The 18,543-nt window shown below is 42.8% G+C and overlaps 1 protein-coding gene across 5 annotated transcripts in view; it reads right to left on the bottom strand.

Annotated features, from left to right (window-relative positions):
• Positions 1–764: 764 nt before the first annotated feature.
• Positions 765–18,543, bottom strand: part of abr (ABR activator of RhoGEF and GTPase) — a 123,540-nt gene continuing 105,761 nt past the window's right edge. For 4 of the 5 annotated variants that reach the window (XM_079355974.1, XM_079355970.1, XM_079355971.1 and 1 more), the window contains 7 exons: positions 7,351–7,410; positions 6,840–6,949; positions 6,528–6,667; positions 4,745–4,879; positions 4,475–4,580; positions 3,210–3,363; positions 765–2,403 (listed from right to left, as the gene is read on the bottom strand). In XM_079355974.1, the coding sequence (XP_079212100.1) occupies positions 2,314–2,403; positions 3,210–3,363; positions 4,475–4,580; positions 4,745–4,879; positions 6,528–6,667; positions 6,840–6,949; positions 7,351–7,410 (795 nt within the window). In that variant the 3' untranslated portion in view covers positions 765–2,313. Of the gene's footprint in view, positions 2,404–3,209; positions 3,364–4,474; positions 4,581–4,744; positions 4,880–6,527; positions 6,668–6,839; positions 6,950–7,350; positions 7,411–15,068; positions 15,681–18,543 lie in introns of those variants that run through there. The other variant, XM_079355973.1, reaches the window with a different exon arrangement.

Genomic DNA, 18,543 nt, shown 5'->3' with positions numbered 1-18,543 from the left:
TCCACTATTGCATTGAAAATAGAAAATTCTTTATTCTTTCTATTGCATTACTAGTGCCAAAGTTTAACTTGCACACGATTGACCACAAGAGGGTGCAATACGCTAAAGTTGGATTCTAAGCCTCCAACTGTGGTTCAACCTTTCAGGACTGTAAAGCGTTTGTTGTACTCTGACAGAGTCAGTCGACATGCTAGATGATGCATGTGTATCACATTAAAACACATAAATAGGAAGGCAAATACATTAAATTAAGATAGCCGCTCCATCAATACATGAAGGGTATCATCAAATGTATTTAATCCTTCCAACTAAACAGATGTGATTCTTTATGAGGATTTAAAAAATATAAATCTGGAGGTTTTTTTAAAATGGTTTACATAATCCTACCCAACTTCCTCTTCAAAAAATAGTGTGCAAGTAAAAGTGTAATGTCCAGTATATATTAAACATTTTTGCACACGTGTAGCTCCACCACATATTGGATATTCATCATGTTAATGACAATGTAAAGCTGGAATCTCTCTGTAAGTTAGCTAAGACATAATAAATGATGTGTCACCATCTGCAACTAAATGAGGCCAAACAAATAAATTCAGTAGTGAGTACAACAATGAAGTCACAACTATATGTGCTGCAAGGCTGAAAATACAGTCGCTTTAAATAGCACAGCTCAATGTCTTGTCACTATGTTAATACACACGTGCTATTAGAAAGACCAGTCCAACTGATAAAGAGCTTTAATGTGAACACAGACAGACACAAAGTGAGTGTTTAGGTAACTTTTATTTTACTATAAAAGGGGGGAAAAGTTCACATTAACATTTAGCCTCAATATTACAGTATATTGAAATTCTTCTCAAAGAAGTAAAATACAACATTTTTTTGATTTTATTTTAATCTTATATTAAAAATATCAAATAGTACTCATCTAGCAGTGCTTACAGTATTTTAAGATATGTCGCAGGCTTGATAGCAGAAAGGTGGGCTTTGTACAGAGCAGTTGTGGGCGTTTAAATGAGGGCCTCTCAGAGACAACCTACCTTTTTGTTACCCTGCCTGGTTTGATTGACAAGCTGATACATGCAATGAGGGCAACTACACAAATCATCCTATACTTTATTCTGGTGCAGTAAGACACTTGGAACAGGCTTGCAATAAAACAACTAAAGAAGAATAAGAAGCTAAATGTTCCATTTGTTGTGTTTTTTTTTTTTTTAATTTATTTTTTTTACCTCTAACAACCCTCATGTCACAGAGTGCCCTCTCCCCTCTACTAAGTGATCGGAAATTAAACGGCAGAATTTCTGGTGCTCTTTTCCGTACAGCCTACCAACCATGGACGTGGTGAATGAGAAAATCAGACTAAAAAATAACATCACTACCTGAATAAACTTCAAAAAACAGACTTCTTAGAGCATTTGTCTAGTTGCACAGAACTGTACAGGCACAAATATTATATATATTCAAAATAAATAGGGCTAATTTGGCCAAGACTCACTGGGGAGGGCAGCTCTCTCTTGTTTGTCAGCACAGAGAGACACAGCCATTCATGAGGACGGCTCCCAGCCACTTCTAAACCTCACAAGTTCTCAAAGTCCCTTAAACACACACAGACACTCACTCACTCACACTCTTTGCTCACTCACTCAAGAACATCCACGTTGTCACTCACACCCAGCCTCCTCCACCACACATGCACAAAGACAAAAGACCGAAAAGGAAACTAAACAGTTGTTGAACATAATTATCAAACATGTAAATGCCATTTTACTGGAATGCCTCTGAACACGAAACAAAGCAGGAGGTCGAGTCAACTGGTTTATCAAATCTTAAAATCCAGCGTCCAAAAAAAGAGTCGTTGGATGACACCACTAGACACGGTGAGATTCTGTGCCACTGCGCCAGGCTGTGGCCTCCAGACCCTCCCATCTCTCCCGAACATGGTGCAAGACTGCCATGTTGTCTTGTTGGTGGGAGACAGGGGTGGTGGGCTGTTCTGCTCGCCTCACTTCACTGACATGACATGTGACGAACAGATGACCAGAATATCTCATCGCCACCTGCCTTCGTGCTTGGCTCCATCTCTTTTCAGGAACAGGGGTGGTGAGGTGGTTCATTTTGGGGTTAAAGACGGGAGGAGTGATCGGGGTGGGGTGGGGTGGGGTGGGATGGGGTGGGGGGGCTGTACAGTCGAGATGAGCTGCCTGATAGGAGAAGAGGTGAGGCAGGAGGACTGAGAGGCAGGGACCTAGATGGGATTGGAGTCTCTCACTCCCTCCTCTCCATATGCTGCCCTCAGGGAGGTGTTGGGGATTAGACGTCGGTGGAAAAGTAGAGCGTGTTACGCTTCAGTTCAGCAAAGGAGATGGGAGAATGCTGCAGGTAGTAGAGCAGTACCTGGACCTGACAGGAGAAGACAAAACATGTTTGTTTAAGAAGAAAATAGTCAGGTTCATCCAGATGTAATCCATTTTAGCCTTTTTGATATGTACTTCAATTTAAAGTCACAGACTGACACCTGGGGACTGTGCTATGAAGCAGGATTTGAGGTTAGAGAGGTGACTTTAGGGTTAACCCTGGGTTTTCAGTCCTACAGGGGTTGTTCACGTCTTACCTGGGTATATCGCCACGGTAACTTATTTCCCAAACCTTACACACCAAACACGCATGGCGATAAATAATCGGAGATTTCACGGTGTTGGTTGTACGGTGTGTGGTGTGCGGCCACGCGGCAACATCGACACACCACACACAAACAGTTTTCACTCGCGAACATCCCCCGAGCAGATGGGGAATCTCGCAAAACCTCTCGAGATAAAACATATTTTCGGATTCCCCGCATGCTCCTGGCGTTTCCTCGCCACTAAGTCACCTCGCTTTCTGATTGGCTACTCGTCACAGTCAACAGACCCGTGCTTGTGTGTGGGACAACACACACAACTGAATAAAATATCCCCGATTTGAGATCGGAGCGGTCCCGACATCCTTCCGAGCAGACGAGAACAGTCTTAACACACCACACACGGCAGGATTATTTTATAAGATTATTTCACGATGATCGGAGCGTCTTTAAGATTATCGGAAGGGGAGAATGGGGGACAAAATCGGCCTAATTATCCTGCCGTGTGAACCAGGCTTTACAGACCGATTTCTGCTCTGCTTTTATCAGTAACTGTTTAACGACATTCAAAGACACCGTCTGTGCGTACCTGTGCCATGACATCATGTGACCAGATGTCAGAGGCTGAGGTGATGTGCTGTCCCTTCGTGCTCTCTGACTCTGAGGGCCTGAGCAGAGTGGGGCCAAACACAGTGGCCAGGTTATGGAGGGACATCTTGTTGATGGGCTCCTTCTCAGCCACCCTGCAGGAACAAACAGAACCAGGCGCATCATAACGAGGCAGCAGTAACATAAGCAGATGCTAACCGGGGACAACAACTGAAACGCTGTGGAGCCCTTACAAAAAGGTTTCAAGACAGGTTTTCTTTCATAAAGAAGGCTGAACTTTCTTTCCAACTCAGAGATGCTGAACAGCAGTTATCAGCACCATCACCCTTATGTTTTATTCAAACAAACCATCAAATAATTATTCATGAGGCACAAAAGCACCAATTAAGAGGGCATTTTAATACCTCAACTTAATGTAAACCAGAAATCCCCTTTGTAAAAGGTGTTTCAATGTTATCCATGTTTTGTTTTTTTCTCCAAATAATCCTCAGACTTTAAAGGAGTATTTTATTTTATACAAATGCAACAAGCAGTTTACTGTATAGACGTATCAGCAGATCACAGGACAGTTATCTATCCATTGGTTGTAAGCCCTTTGAATGGATGTTAATGTGAGCAATATCAAGAATATCGTCTTCAGTGGACTCCTGGCCTCAACTCCCTCCCCAGGAGGGCAGGTTCAGAGGGGAACAGACCTGAGCTTGTGCCCAAACGAGAATTGTTTTCGAAGTGGGTTTTGGTTGGATCATGAGAATAGTAAGCTTCATTACATTTAAGCCATATCCACTGGCTGCTTCTTTCAGCCGCTTGAGAGGCTCCTTTGATGGTCTGCCATAACTCCGGTCCATTGACTCCCAGGTCACTCAGCTAATTGATGGTAGACATAGTCTGCATCCCACTTTAACTAGGTCCAAATGAAGACAGAACTTCCTTTGCTGGCTGATATTGATTGCTGAGTGAAGTTACTGGTTATATAGGAGGATGATTTAGTGTTTTTTTGGACAAACATTGTCCTCAGGGGATTGGCTTCTTCTGGGGTCAAGGACGTGTTAGCAGTCAGTTAACTCTCAAGGGCTGAAGTCAGAGACTTGAGCACCTGATTGTGCTACCAGGTGGAGCGGCCTTGCGTGAGGCTGGTCTGACATCCTGTCATGACATATCTAAGACGAGCTGGTGATAAGCACAGGGCAGAGAGAGGGTTAAATGTGGACTTCTGTGTGTGTGTGTGTGTGTGTGTGTGTGTACCGTTTGAGGTGCTCCAGCAGAGTGAGGAAGGTCATGAGGTTGGGGTCAGGCAGGGAGCGCAAGAGGTGCATCATGCAATTCTCCTTGGCTGCTGGGTCTGAGAGTGCTGCAAGGAAGTGATAAGATGTCAGATGTTATTATGATGACACTTCTTTTTACCTTTTTACCTCTTATCTCTTCCACCTGGAGAAATGTCTCCTCCCTGTTTAAACTCTATAACGGGCCCACTGATGACGAACACACTCTTCTAGGACTAAGAGTCACACACACCTATGCCCTCCATGAAGGCAGGGTAGAGGCGGTCTGTGAGCAGAGGCTCCGGCAGCTCCCTGAAGTACAGTTTCAATGTTCCTGCGATAGCGTTGATGTCCATGTCACTCAGCATCATCAGGATGTCTTTGGTATCTGCAGGTCCGACACAAATGGAGTCTGATTAGTCTGAACACACAAACATTTTACAGACTCATGAGAGAAGTCATCTCTCAAGAAGTCCACATCCAGGCACGCACGGATGAAGACGTACAATAAAAATAACACACAGGGCTTTAATACGGTTGGGAAAGTATTACAAGCCATGATCTGAGATTGTTATGTAACGCAAAATTGAACATTAAACAGCTGCTGCTCCTGCCAGTTCACTTCCCACAAATATCATACTGTATCTATAGACTGTTGGGTTTTTTTTAAATACTGAAAACTGTAAATCTAAACCTTCCAGCACAGCTGCACTTTTTTTTTTGACACTGCTTTATAAATTACATTTTTTACAGCTCATTTGATTTTACTACTGCTCTTCTCTTCATTTCTGCTATTTTATTCTACTTCTTGTGTTCTTGGTTCTTTGGACCAGAAACACTGGGACTCGTGTTAATGAGACTACCGTAAATTCCGGACTATAAGCCGCTACTTTTTTCTCACACTTCGAGCACTGCGGCTTCTACTCCGGTGCGGCTAATGCATGGATTTTTTATGGGGGACAATGAGCTTCTGCCGCAAAAACATTTGACTTCGTCACGTCGGATCTTAATATCAGTCATTTTGCGCTTCATGCACGCACCCTCATGATGGAAAACACACGGAGAAATACATATGATGTAGCTTTCAAGTTAAAGGCGATCGACCTGGCTGTCAAAGAAGCTAACAGAGCTGCTGCACGTTAAGATGACACTGACAGCGACAACAGAGACTGAGGAAGTGAGTAATGAAGTCATTCTGAGGCAGTGAATGGATGGACTTTTTCTTGTGAAATATATTACGGTCATCTTTTTCATCAGCCGTGTTACAGACACCGTCGGCTAGGCTTCGTATTGTAACGGTTCATGTTGTAAAGTCAGTAGTTGATAATGTGTTCATAATTCCGATTATGTGGAGAGTCAGTGAATGCACCAGCGAGAACGTGTTGAGTGGCTGTATGAGAGAACGCTGGGGGAGAGAGTTGGATTGTTACGGCAAGTTATGGTTTTGTTCTCCGCTGTAAACGGCGTGGTCACGGCCGACAGTGATCGGGTTATTAAAAGTTATTATTTGAACGCTCTCGTCGTCCTTTAACGTCCGTACGGACGCTACAGTATTTGCGGATGTTACCGGTAGCCTACGTCTGTGTAAATAGCTCTTGTTATAGCGTGGACACCTGCGGCTTATAATCAAGTGCGGCTTATACATGTACAAATACATTTATTTACTTATTTTTAGCCGGTGCGGCTTATATCCAGGTGCGCTCAATAGTACGGAATTTACGGTAATTCGTTGTATGTGCGATCAAACTGGGCAAAGAATTCGATTCTGATTTAATTCCACAGTAGATGTAAAATATATAATAAATAAATAAAGCACTTTGAATTGCCTTCTTGTTGAAATGTGTTATATAAATAAACTTGCCTTGCCTAATAAAGGCACAAGGGGTTAAAAATGAGAAGTAGCTACAAATCTTCTGCGCCGTACAACAGTTCTGTGCTCTGTATTGAAGCTATGCAAAAACAAAATAATGTTCAATTTCGACTTCAATTTGTTCAAATCCACTAAAGATGATGGTACGAGATGTTTGTGGTCTTACTGGTGTCGAATGCTGTTTTGAGGGCCTGGATATCCGTGGCCACCCCTGAGATCCTGTAGATTCCCACTTCATCAATGCCCCTCTTCTCAACCTCTTCAATGCACTGACGGACGATGTAAGGCACCTTGGAGCGCTCGCGCCTGCAGAAAGAGCAGAAAGTGTGTTACTGATGGTTTACCTGATTCTGTTCACGACAGAGTGTTTCATCACTTTTAACATGATCAATGAAACTGCGGTCATTTTCTAAGTTTCATGAAATATTTATTCAGCTGTGCTTTGAGAAAAAGCTCCTTTTAGAACGGACAAACTTACTTTGTCACCACATTGATTTTGACTCCAAACACCCCACTCTGTTTTTTGGAAGGCGTTCTCTTCAAGCTGAGGTCCCGACTTGTAAACTTCATGGAGAACTCCACTTTGATCTGAAGATAAACAAACACACAAAGTTTAAAGTCAACAGATTGCTCCATGAAGTCTGAGTGTTTGGACACGAAAATTAAACTAAAGAACCGTCATTAAGACATGACACATTTGTATTTATTATAACATCGTAGACATTTCCACCCAGTATATTATCAACTGAATTATCACACAGTCTTAGTGTTCACACATTTCTCTACTCTGAGGACAAAACACTCAGTTTAGCCTTATTTTGACCGCCTGCAGGATTATAGAAAAGTTTGGGTTGTTAGGATGCCAAGCAAAGATAAAAAATAACCCTGTGTAATCAGAATTACTGGCCAAAACAACGAAAACACCTCATAACAATATTGACAGTATAAAATGCCTTCTGTAATCGGGACTAAAATGACGTGTATCTTACCCCGTTCATCTCTATCACGTCCATGTGCCAGTTTTTGGACTGCACCGTCTGAGGATCCAGCTGAAAGACACAACAGAGACAGAGCGATAAGGAGAGAAGATTCTTACCAAGATGAAATCATATGACATGTTCCACACGGGGGGATGAACCTGAAGTCAGACCAGTCAAGTCGGAGACAAATACGACGCAGGAAAGCACGATGAGGAACGACAACAGATGGTAATCATCCAAACAACAATCTGATGGAAAATAATGGACGATCATCACAAGCTTCTGAAGAATAAGTTCATATACTATAAATGAAGAGATTTCATTTTGACTCAGTTCCTAATTTATACAGCATTTGAGATGTTTCTGAAGTTCAGTACATTTTATACACATTTGATTTCAAATCAAGAGAACACTAACAGCTAATGTCTTTTTTTGAATAGACATCTGCTCTTCACTGTTACGTCATTCCATCAATGCAGTGATGTGCTCAACGTTGAGGGAAATAACGGTGGTTGGGTGAGTACACTTCTCTTATTGTCAGCATTAGGCTGCAACCATTAAAAGTTCTCATTGAGTGTATTTCATTACCTCGTAAAAAGGCCATTTAGCATTGGTTTCACGCATTCCTATTATGGTTAAAGCGTGTTTTTCCCAGCAGGGTTTAGGTCTGAGACAGGGGACAGGTAATCACTGCTGTTCTGTCTTTACACAGCGACTGCCAAGAAAAGAACCGGGCAAAGATCCAGGACTCACTGCTGACGGCTCCCCGCGACCCCTTCAAGTGGCCTCAACTGAGAAAACAAAAACTGTTCCTCCAACTTACTTCCTTCCTATTACCCTCTGCTAATTTCTGAAAAAAAAAAAAAAAAACCTGATTAAAAATGAATGTGCTGCAGCAGGGTTGTAAAAACAAAGAGGATCATTTACAGGCAGCAGTTACACTCACTGACCTCTTGAGAAACTGTAGCCTCCACCGGCATCCTTACTTATTAAACATTCTTGGATGAACTTTCCTCCAAAAAGAAATATAGTAGATATATAGTAAAACTGCACTTCAATTCTTTTCAAGGACCTGAGACAGGCACACCAGCAACGCCTTATTGCCCTTTCTCTAACTTAAAAAAAAAGAAAAAGAAGAGAAACAAGTGCAATGACCACTATCCAGTGTTAAGAATGCTTGAAGGGGAATTTGAGAAAATTAGAATCTGCTGTGTGCAATTGTGCACTTATTAGTAACAGATAAAAGTCTGAATGTATCTGAGGTTTTGTTAAAGGCATCCTCAGTGGTATTTGGTTCTGATTAAGATTGCATCACTCCAGTGACAGAGCTCTTTTTGTAGGATGCTGTAAACAATCAGAGATAAGCTTTGACTGTAGTGGACCTTCCAGTTGGGGCACTGATTTTTTCTTACTTACAATACAGTAAAGGTGTGTGTGTACGTGTGTTGACAGGACAGAGATTCATTAGAGTGTGTAGCTCTGTTACATGGGGACTTGTTGTTCTGTGGGTCAGCTCGTTCAGAAGCCTTCTGAGCAGGTCCCCTGTTTTGGGGCTCAGCTGGGTCCTGTGCTGCCCTGTTTACTTTCTCTCCAACCTGTGTATGGCCTACTAATCCTGACCCCTGTATGCCCACACACCCACACTTCATCTCTCCGCCCCTCTGGTGTGCTTCAGTATCTAATGTAAGTCGGAGTGCAACAGAAGCATGTGGTTGCCATGTGATCCACTTCTGGGTCCTGCAGGAAAATGATTCTTGGTTATGGTATCTCTTCCTGCCTCCGACTGGAGACTCCGACAACCGAGCACAATGCAGGAAGAAATGTTGTGATCAACAGTCTTAACTTCAAAGAAGAAAACAGACATCTGTAATCCAGGAAGTACATACAGCATGGACTGTGCTGTGACTGATCTACAGGGACAGAAACCGAGCAGATAAGATAAGGCCGGCTGCTCTGCTGCCACATGAGGAACAAGCAGTCCATTGACACTTAAGGCAACAAACACGAGTGCTGTTTAAAGCTCGTTTCCTGACCTCTTTAGCTTTTACAAGGATCTTTAAGGGTCAAAATTAGTTTGTGTTGCAAACCCCTTCGACAGAACAACTAAAAATGTTATTATAAAAACTGCTGAAGCAACAGAGGGAGTTAAACTACCATACATCAGTTATAAAGTGCCTGCATAATGTTCACTTGGATACAATTAATAACCTGTTCACAAATCAATAAAAAGTACTGCGAACAATCTTTAACACACACAACCAGCCGCTAACTTTAAGGCATGAACCAATGACACCACCAGTTTACTTCTGATAAAAGTCAAAACTGCTGTTCCCGCCCGGTTTCGAACCGAGGACCTTTCGCGTGTTAGGCGAACGTGATAACCACTACACTACGGGAACTGGCTGCCCACTCCCCCCCCCCCTCCACCGTCGTCTGTTCAAAGATAATCTGTCTCCTTTGAGAGCATGTGACATGGAAGCTGAGCTCCTGCAGACCGTAAGAGACTGACAGCAGCAACAGGCTGACTCAGCGGGACGGTCAGAGGTCTGCAGTGGAGGGGAGCTGTTGACATTTCCAAAACACACAGAGGAGGCTGCAAAGACATGAAGAACAGCAGCAGGAGAATAGCATAAAGACTCCTGATGAGTCCAAAAAGCAGCACATGGACTGTCAAGAGGCAACACAAGAACCTTGAATAAGGTTCCATTTGAACACGTTTTCCTCAGTGGTAAAATCCTCCCATCAGAATACTAAACAAGGATGCATTTTTTTATTGACAAGTAAGTAAAAAGTGGACACCTAAATTATGCACACATTCTTTTTTATTAAAGAGACTTTTTATTTTAAGGAGAATATCTTGTGTTTCTCAGCTGTAGTCATTGGAGAGGAATAAAGTGCATTGTTTGGTTATTATTCGTCCTGCAGACACATGAGTCTATTCAAAACACTTGTGCTGATTAAAACAAGGTCTCAAACGTAAAAGGACTCCACGTACAGTCAGTGGGTGTAACATTGTGCTAAAACACAGGTCCCTGAAATGATGTTTTAAGCCTTTCATAATGAAATCCCTACACACTTAATTAGCCCTCGGTTCCTGTGCTGCAGAATTAGCTCGTGCTGGCGACAATATTCCAAACACAAGTTGATCTTTTGATATGCTAAATTAATGACTTTATGTTTAATTTCTCCTTTGTGTTTCATCGCAGTTTTCCATTGCTGCTTTGTGGCTGATTAAATATTCATTCAGCTGCTCAAAGCTTTTTATTAGTACTTTAATTAGAACGTAGCTCCGACTGCACGCCGTCTTGGTTTTAGCGGGATTACGGGAAACTGTTTGTGCTATAATTGAGTCTCTTTTTACCCCTAACACAGCACGCCGCTGTACATGTTTGAGATCAAACAACTATCACTATTTTTAGAAAACTGAGCCACAGGGCCGTAACATTTATATGCACATCTGTGATGGTGAGGCGCTTTACTCAGCAGCTGCTGATGTCACAGTGGCTCTGTGAGGCCTTTGACTCGGTTGCCATGTTGCATTTCTCCCTCGCTTCCTCATTTGAGCCAATCACCGGGGTTTTCCAGCCGGCACAAGGTTGTGATTTGCAGTGTGGTCTTGCAACCCTGCAGGCAGTGTGAGTCTCTGATAGGGCCTGTAAACAGCGACTCAGAGATGCATACACCACACAATGACGCAACACAATCCTGCCTGCAGCCGGCACACGGAATCAGGAGTTATCCTGCACTAACAAGCAGAGACAATCAGATTATGAAGATGAGTTAAAAATAGGCACCCCAGGTTTTTTTTTCTTCCTTAAAACACATTAAAAATAATTAAGCATGACTTTATGAACGCCCTCCACTGATTCACATCACTTAATATAAACAATAACTGTCCTGTCCCATTCCGGCTTTCATTTAAAACACACATTGTGAAGACATCACAGATGTAAAAACTTTGTTCGTTTGTCAGACATTTATTTCATTTAACTTCTTTCCAGCACAGCAGGGATAAAACTTATTATGCGATCAAGAGGCTGGGAACTCAGTCACATTTTCGCTCTGTGATAAACCCTTCATGTTTGTCTTGGACAGGCCTACACTACAGCGATGTTTTTCCCTCATCGGCTTTCTGGGAGACCGTAGAGTGGAGGGCGAGCTCATTATCTCACATTTCAGGTTAGGTTTGTGATCCTTACCTCGAACAGCATGTACCATTCTGTAAGCTATTAGATCATCTCTGGGTGCTCTGGAGTCGGCAAAGTTACGAAGGGAAGTAAGACGTGTCAGTGTTGACGCAAGTGCCAGCAGGATGATCAGATCTCACTTCAACTCCGGAGTGACATTCGCCAACTTCTTTAAAAAAGGAAGTTGGGTTTGCTAACTTGGAGTGCTTCCATAAGCTCAAAAAGTACAACTTCTTTCTTGTTCTATAATTTAATTTGACGAGAAAACTATCATAAATGTGGTGGAAAAACAACATCCCATGGTCCATGTCTATATCACACAAATGTAACTAATCCCATGAATTGAGGTGATAACCCTGAGTAATCCTCTTTGAACTATTTCCCCCAACAACTTTCCTCTCATTATTGAAGCTTAGACCACTGAAAGCATGTACTGAACATACCACAGTCCCACCACCTAATTACATGATTAATGTCATGTTGTCACCCTGCTGAGATTAAAGTCACCTTGCAAAGGGCCTGCTGTCCAGCCAGGAGCAATGAGTCTGGACTCATCCCACCTGGGTTCATTGTGGGTATCAACCGGAGAATGCTTTACTGACCTGTCGCTCCCTTACTGGAGCTCATTAACCAATTGCAGACCCTGTGCGCGGAGGGATGGATTGGGGCCAATAAAGGGCTATGCCCTGTGGTGGGGACAGATGGAGATTTATGTGGCCTATATAAAAGGCCATTATGGGGCTGGCTGGCATTTTAGGCACTCAGGAGGGATGAAACCTTAATATCTCATCCGCACTAATCAACAGACTCAAATGGAAGTGCATCATTTTGTATTTGGGCTAAAATGTAGCGGGGGCGAGAGGTGGGATGAGGGCAGATGATAATGGTTGGATTTGATTCTCTTCCACAGCTTCACTGAAAGAACATCTCTATTGTTCCCGGCACTAAGCTGGCAGCGACTCCACAAGGAAAATAAAACCAAACCTGTCCAGCAAACAGGTCATCAGCGAGAAGAACACACTGTGTCAAACGGAGCGCCAAAGAACGCGGGACAACGGAGCGGGCCGGCCTAATCATCATTTGTTCTTCTGCTGCGACATGCACCATACATTATGTCTGGTTCTAGTCCAATTAGTGTTCCCCGCCAGACTCACATCTCATCACACCGTGTCTTAATTAGCTGCTGCTTTAGGCCGGAGAACTATTCCCCGGTGTGTTCCTGTACTCTTACACATCGTCGAACATCCGCATTCCTCTCAACACCCCGTGAATAACATGATGCATGCCACAGATGTACACATGTACACAAACAGAAATAATAATAGGCCCTGAGGTCTGCTTTCGCTGCACCCCCCCCCCCACCCCCCCCCCCCCCCACCCCCCACCCACACACACACACCCCTATTTAATAACACCAGAAGTCTTTTTACACCCAGGGACTGACCATTTTTAGTAAGAACATTTATGAACACATTATTTAGAACTCAGATGATCATTAACATACATTATTAAAATGATTAAAGAAGCACATTGGAGAATAATAGTTGCATGACCTCTCTGTGTTCAAATAATAACAGGACGTTTTCATCTCTTCAGACATTTCACTCTTCAGATTGTTCCTAAGACCTCTGCTTGCATTTTCTCGTGTTATCGCACTCATCCTCCACCAGCATATGAAGGCAGAAATGCAGCACGGGCAGAGAAGAAAGGGAGATCTGTACTAGAGGTTGATACCATCAAAAAGCAAAAGAGCGGAGAAGCAAAAACTGTAACACAAGTTTATGCGTAAGACCCGGCATTCGGCATGAAAGAAGAAGAAGGCTGATTGGGACTTCATAGAGCAGGTTAGTGAAAGGGGATTTCTGCACTGGGGTGAGAACTGGAAGGCAGGATCACATACAAAAACAGCAATGCTTCCTTTTTTTTTTTTTTTTTTTTTTTTATACTCAATGCAACAAAAGACAGAAACTTCCTTTGTCTCAATCTTTGAGATGAAGTCATGAAGAACACATTTGTATAGAGAGGGGGAAGAGTGAATCAATAAAGGTCCTGCAGGTCAGTCTGGGCTTAATATGTAATCCCTGTTTCATCCTGCTCAGTGCCAGCAGCGCTCAGGCCTCTGTTGAATAATGGAAGGCACTGAAGCAAAGGTTAGGCCAACTTCTTTTTACTGAAGCTGTTTATTATGCACACAAATTACTGCTCAAATCGCTGGAAATGCACTCATGATAAAGCTGAGGGAGGCTGCTGAATAAGCATGTGCAAACGTGCGGCGAATCAAAATGGAAAAAGTCAGAGTCCTACGCTTCCTATGTGAAGCTACGCAAACAAGCAGAGCAGGAAGCACACGCTTCAAAGTTATCGCTCATAAATTATAACAAAAGCATTAAAGTGAGGGTAAAAAAAAAAAGCCTCTTCCTGCTCCCGTGCTTGAGCCAAAAATCCAGCAAAAGCATTTAAACTTTGCCAAACTGGACCTATGTGCATATGAGCACGCGTGTGTGTGTATGCAATCTTTGGGAACTGGAACCCTTAACACAAGGGTCATTGAGTCAAACCTGACGACAACAATTTCCGTTTCTAAATTAACTCCAATCCTATGATAGCGCTTCAAACAAAAGCCCATTGAAGGTTCATTTCAGGAAGACACATCTCACTCTGTTAGCTTCATTCTCTGATACAGTTTCAAACCCGTGATACCTTCATGACGTTAAAAAGGATGCCTACTTGAACACAAATCTCCTCTCCTTGCATGATAATTGTATGAGAAACCTGTGATTAAAATTTAAAATATGCCACATGCATGTTTCAGAGGCTGCTTGGAATAATGTGACAGTTAATTAGTGGAAGCTATGCTTCAAATGCCAAAGGAGCATGAGATCAGCTCAACCACAGGCGTACAATACTTAAATAAGAACAGCAGGGGGAGCTAATCTGATACTGAAACATGCCATAACCAATACAACTCACTTAAAAATCACTTATTTGTAATTGGTCAATTTGTGATATCAGAGAAATTGGATTAAACCAAAAAGCACAAAAATGGAGGACAAACATTTTTTTACATATATATCTATAAAATAAACCTCATAGACTTGGTCTCTAAAGTGATGGTTATTTTCTCCTCCTGGTAAAGACATTGGACAGTTTAGCATCTAGTCAGAATAACAAAGGGTCTTTGCTTTTTCATCAACACTTTAACATTAATCCTTTTTATAAGTTGTTATCAGAACAGAAGTCTTTGTGAGTCTTTAGGACTAAGATGAAGCTCATGCTCAGTCACAGTTTAATTCAACACTGTGTCCATGCCTATACTGCAGTCAATATACCCATCAGATCAGAACAATAGTCAAGTCTGCATTGAAAGAAACACAGAGTGCACACATATGGAGAGGAAACAGTGAGGATAAAAGAGAGGCAGAACAAACAGATGGAAGTGACAGAGTGATAAACAGCAGCGAGCAGATGATAAAAGGGAGAGAAGAACACAGCGCTCGTGTGTGCATTTGACGTGTGTGTGCATATGTCAGGCAGAAAGACCTTTTGTCTGAGCAGCTTGCTGCGGACGCGGCCCCATAGCTTGGCCCCCGTGTTGCTGTGCCTCTTCAGCACAGGGGTCTGTGGCTGGCTGGACAGATTATGCTGGTTCTGGTCCACGCAGCAGTGCTGCTCCAGGCGTTCGCAAACCTCGTTCAAGTTTATATCCGGCACAAGGATCTCCGTCATCTCAAAAACCTTTCGAATGCACCTTCCACAGCACACCGCTTACGAACCAGGAGGAGGAGGAGGAGGAGGAGACGACGGGGGGAGGATGGTTCCCCACGTTACCTCTCACTTATCACCGGATTTACAAGCAGCAGCAGCAACAACAACAAAAAAAAAGTCTCCCTCTGCTGATTCTCAGTCAAATATTCGCTTCAAACAAGGAGCATGTGATAAAACAAGAAGGAGAAGGAGATGCTGCCATGGTATCCTTGAACAAACTGATAATAATTCCACTCCGGTCTCTCTCTCTCTCTGAGCTTATTCCACAGTCAGCTGCCAACATCTCCTCACTGTGCAATCTGACTTCATCCACGGCAAGCAGAGTACTAGAGCGAGGCAGAGAGAGGGAAGAGAGGAGAGAGAGAGGAGCAGGGAGGGAGGGAGGGAGGGAGTGAATGAGCTCCTGTTGTCACTGAGTGGGCCCTGCTTCTCCAGATGTTGACGAACACACCTCCAAAGAGAGGAGGGGAGGGGAGCATTAAACAGTCAATGAGGACTAAGAGAGAGTAGAGAGAGATTGAAAGGAGGGAAGAAGGGAGGGCTGCGTTGTGTTTTGTTCAGTACTTTGACCCCTTGTCAACCATTCCCAGGGCTGGTCAGCGCACAGGAAGTGAGCACAGAGAGGAATGTAATCAAAGGAGGTAGAGAAAGAGTGAAAGTTACTGCATATCTGAGGATACAATGTTTTTAAGGGTGGAAAACATTGACCTGAATGCTCCTAAAAGCTTCGGCATATTCTTTCAAAAAAAAAAAAAAAACATGTCACGAGCCACATTTTCTCCTCCTTCTGTCACCCTAATCCTCCTCCTCCTCCTCCTCCTCGTGTCCGTGCGCTTGTTACTGTGGCTGTCTTTGCAGATGACTTCGTCTCACCATGCTCTTACAGTTCTGATTTCTTCTCACATTCGCACATCCTCCGAGACACGCAGAGCCAATCACCATCTTTATTCATCAGGGCGCGCAGGGCTGGCAGCCCCTTAAAAGGCGTATTCCTCTGTATAATGGATCGATAGGGGGCAGGGGGAGTCTGTGTTTGCCTGTCAAACTCAATCTCCATCCACCGTGTCCCTTTTCCCATCTGAATCAGAGGTGTGACATATTCGGCTGGGGAAAGGGTACAGACTCAAGGATGCATTTTAAACATTAGAAGCAGTAAGCCGGGCTGTCTGCCACGCTGAATGGTGGTTGGAATACAGTGTGGGTCTCTTCTGCTAGAGACTGATGCCCGCTGATTGTCGAGTGATTCAGAAAAAAGAATGAGAACACGTCTGAAGTTTCCTTGATCTTCAGAAATGTTTTGGACACAGCTGTGTTTACTGCTGCAAGCAACATGCATAAATATGTGATCAGACAGCATGTTGGGGGGAAAGACACATTGTTCGATTGAGTTTTCTATAAGACATTGATTACTATTATTTTAAATGTGGATTTAGCTTTTTTTTCCCGTTTTCTATCTGTGAGTCATCCTGCCATCTCATATCAGCAGACAGAATGATACCGAGCTGTAAAAACATGTGGGTACGCCTGTGTTCTGCGGTGTCAATAAAAAATAAAAAAAATGGAACAGGACAGCCTGTATGTCTGTGAGTGACAATGTAAGGGGTTGGGGTTGGGGGGGTTATTATAGAAGAGAACTCAGCCAACCCTCACCACAGAGTATTTTTAACTTGCAGAGTTTCTAACTATGAGACATGCACACTTCATGCGTCACATCCTGGAAAGAATGTCTGGGAAAGACATGTTTTGGAAATGTGGAAAGAGAAAAACCCACTGGGAGATATTTTTGGGGAAGATGAGACAGAAAGGGGAACACAGAAATAGATGGGGTGAATGTAAGTGTGTAAACGGTAACTGTGATAATGGTGAGTAATGGTAGAACTTCTGATACACTACAGCATAAAGAAGTGGTATCAACGTAGGATATCAAACTATAACATATAAACTCCCTCAAAAAAAAAAAAGAAACCACAGCATGCACAGAAATACGATATAAACGGTATATTCTTGCTGCCACTAGAAATGTTATCAGGCTACAAATAAGAACATTGAGCAGCACTTTACGAGTGCTTCCTATTGTCGAAGCTACAGAAGTTAATGGTGGTAACTGAAACCTACAGAAAAACAAGATAAAGCTGTTTAATGTTTAGAATCAGGCCGTCTCTTATTCTGTTCTCGGAGACAAAAACATCCAAAGGGGCTACAAGCCAAACTTTGTTGTTGATGTTTGTCTTTTTTATTCGAAGGTTCTGACAAAGTGTACTTTGCCTTTTTTTATGTTAACTGTGTATGGAGTTATATTAGAAAGATGTTCACTATAGATGCTTGCTCAAAAAGGATCACCTGAAGAAAACCTCTGGTTCAAACATTGTGAAAATTATCTGTGTGTGTGTGTGTGTGTGTGTGTGTGTGTGTGGGGGGGCCTTCTTTCTATAAGCTAAACCAAGATTTTTTAGGCACTCAGCTTGATTTTGAGGTCAATCACATACATACGTTCAGGGCGAGTAGCTAACAGCTGTTGATATATAATACCTTTCTTTCGTAGGTATGACAGAACCGTATGCGGAAAACAACAAATGGTAAATATCATTGTGGTCGATCACTTAAGACGTTCCATGTGTAAGCATCCAGAGTCGCAAAGAGCACCGCTACTCTACAGAGTAAAGCAACAGCTGTCAGGCGCCTATACCACGAGGTCACCCAGAGTCCAACACTTCACAGCACATCACATCAGAAAACTTGTGAGGGTGAAAAAATACACATACAGAAAGCACTCTCCCAGCCACATGCACACACACACACAAACACTGTACGTTCATATCACCAGTGCATCACTGTGTCTAGTGTTAGCTCATACACTATTTATGGCCTTAAAAAACATGCCTCCATACTATACATGCAGACGTGAAGCCAGAATACTGTACTAATAACAGTCCTGAACAGACTGCACACAGAACGCCACAGTTACCCCAAACCCTAAATGCACCCCACATGTAACATTTAAATATAACGTAATCACAGGATAGCCATGTGCCAGGATAATATTTGTCTGGAGAGAAAACTTTTTCATCTCCTGGTTTGGTTGGATTGGGTTTTTTTTTTGTGCATCAGAAGAGAAAGAGAGAGAGAGAGGGAGAGAGAAATAATGGGTCCTCTTTTTCCCAAAAGGCCGAGGTAAAGATGAAAATGTTTGAAAGAGATAAATTAACCATATAAAAGAAGGAACTTGAGCTCAGGAGTCATGGGAATGATA

Source organism: Symphodus melops (assembly GCF_947650265.1).
Source record: "Symphodus melops genome assembly, chromosome: 11".
NCBI classification, from domain to species: Eukaryota; Metazoa; Chordata; class Actinopteri; order Labriformes; family Labridae; genus Symphodus; species Symphodus melops.
This window is presented reverse-complemented; position numbering and strand designations above follow the sequence as displayed.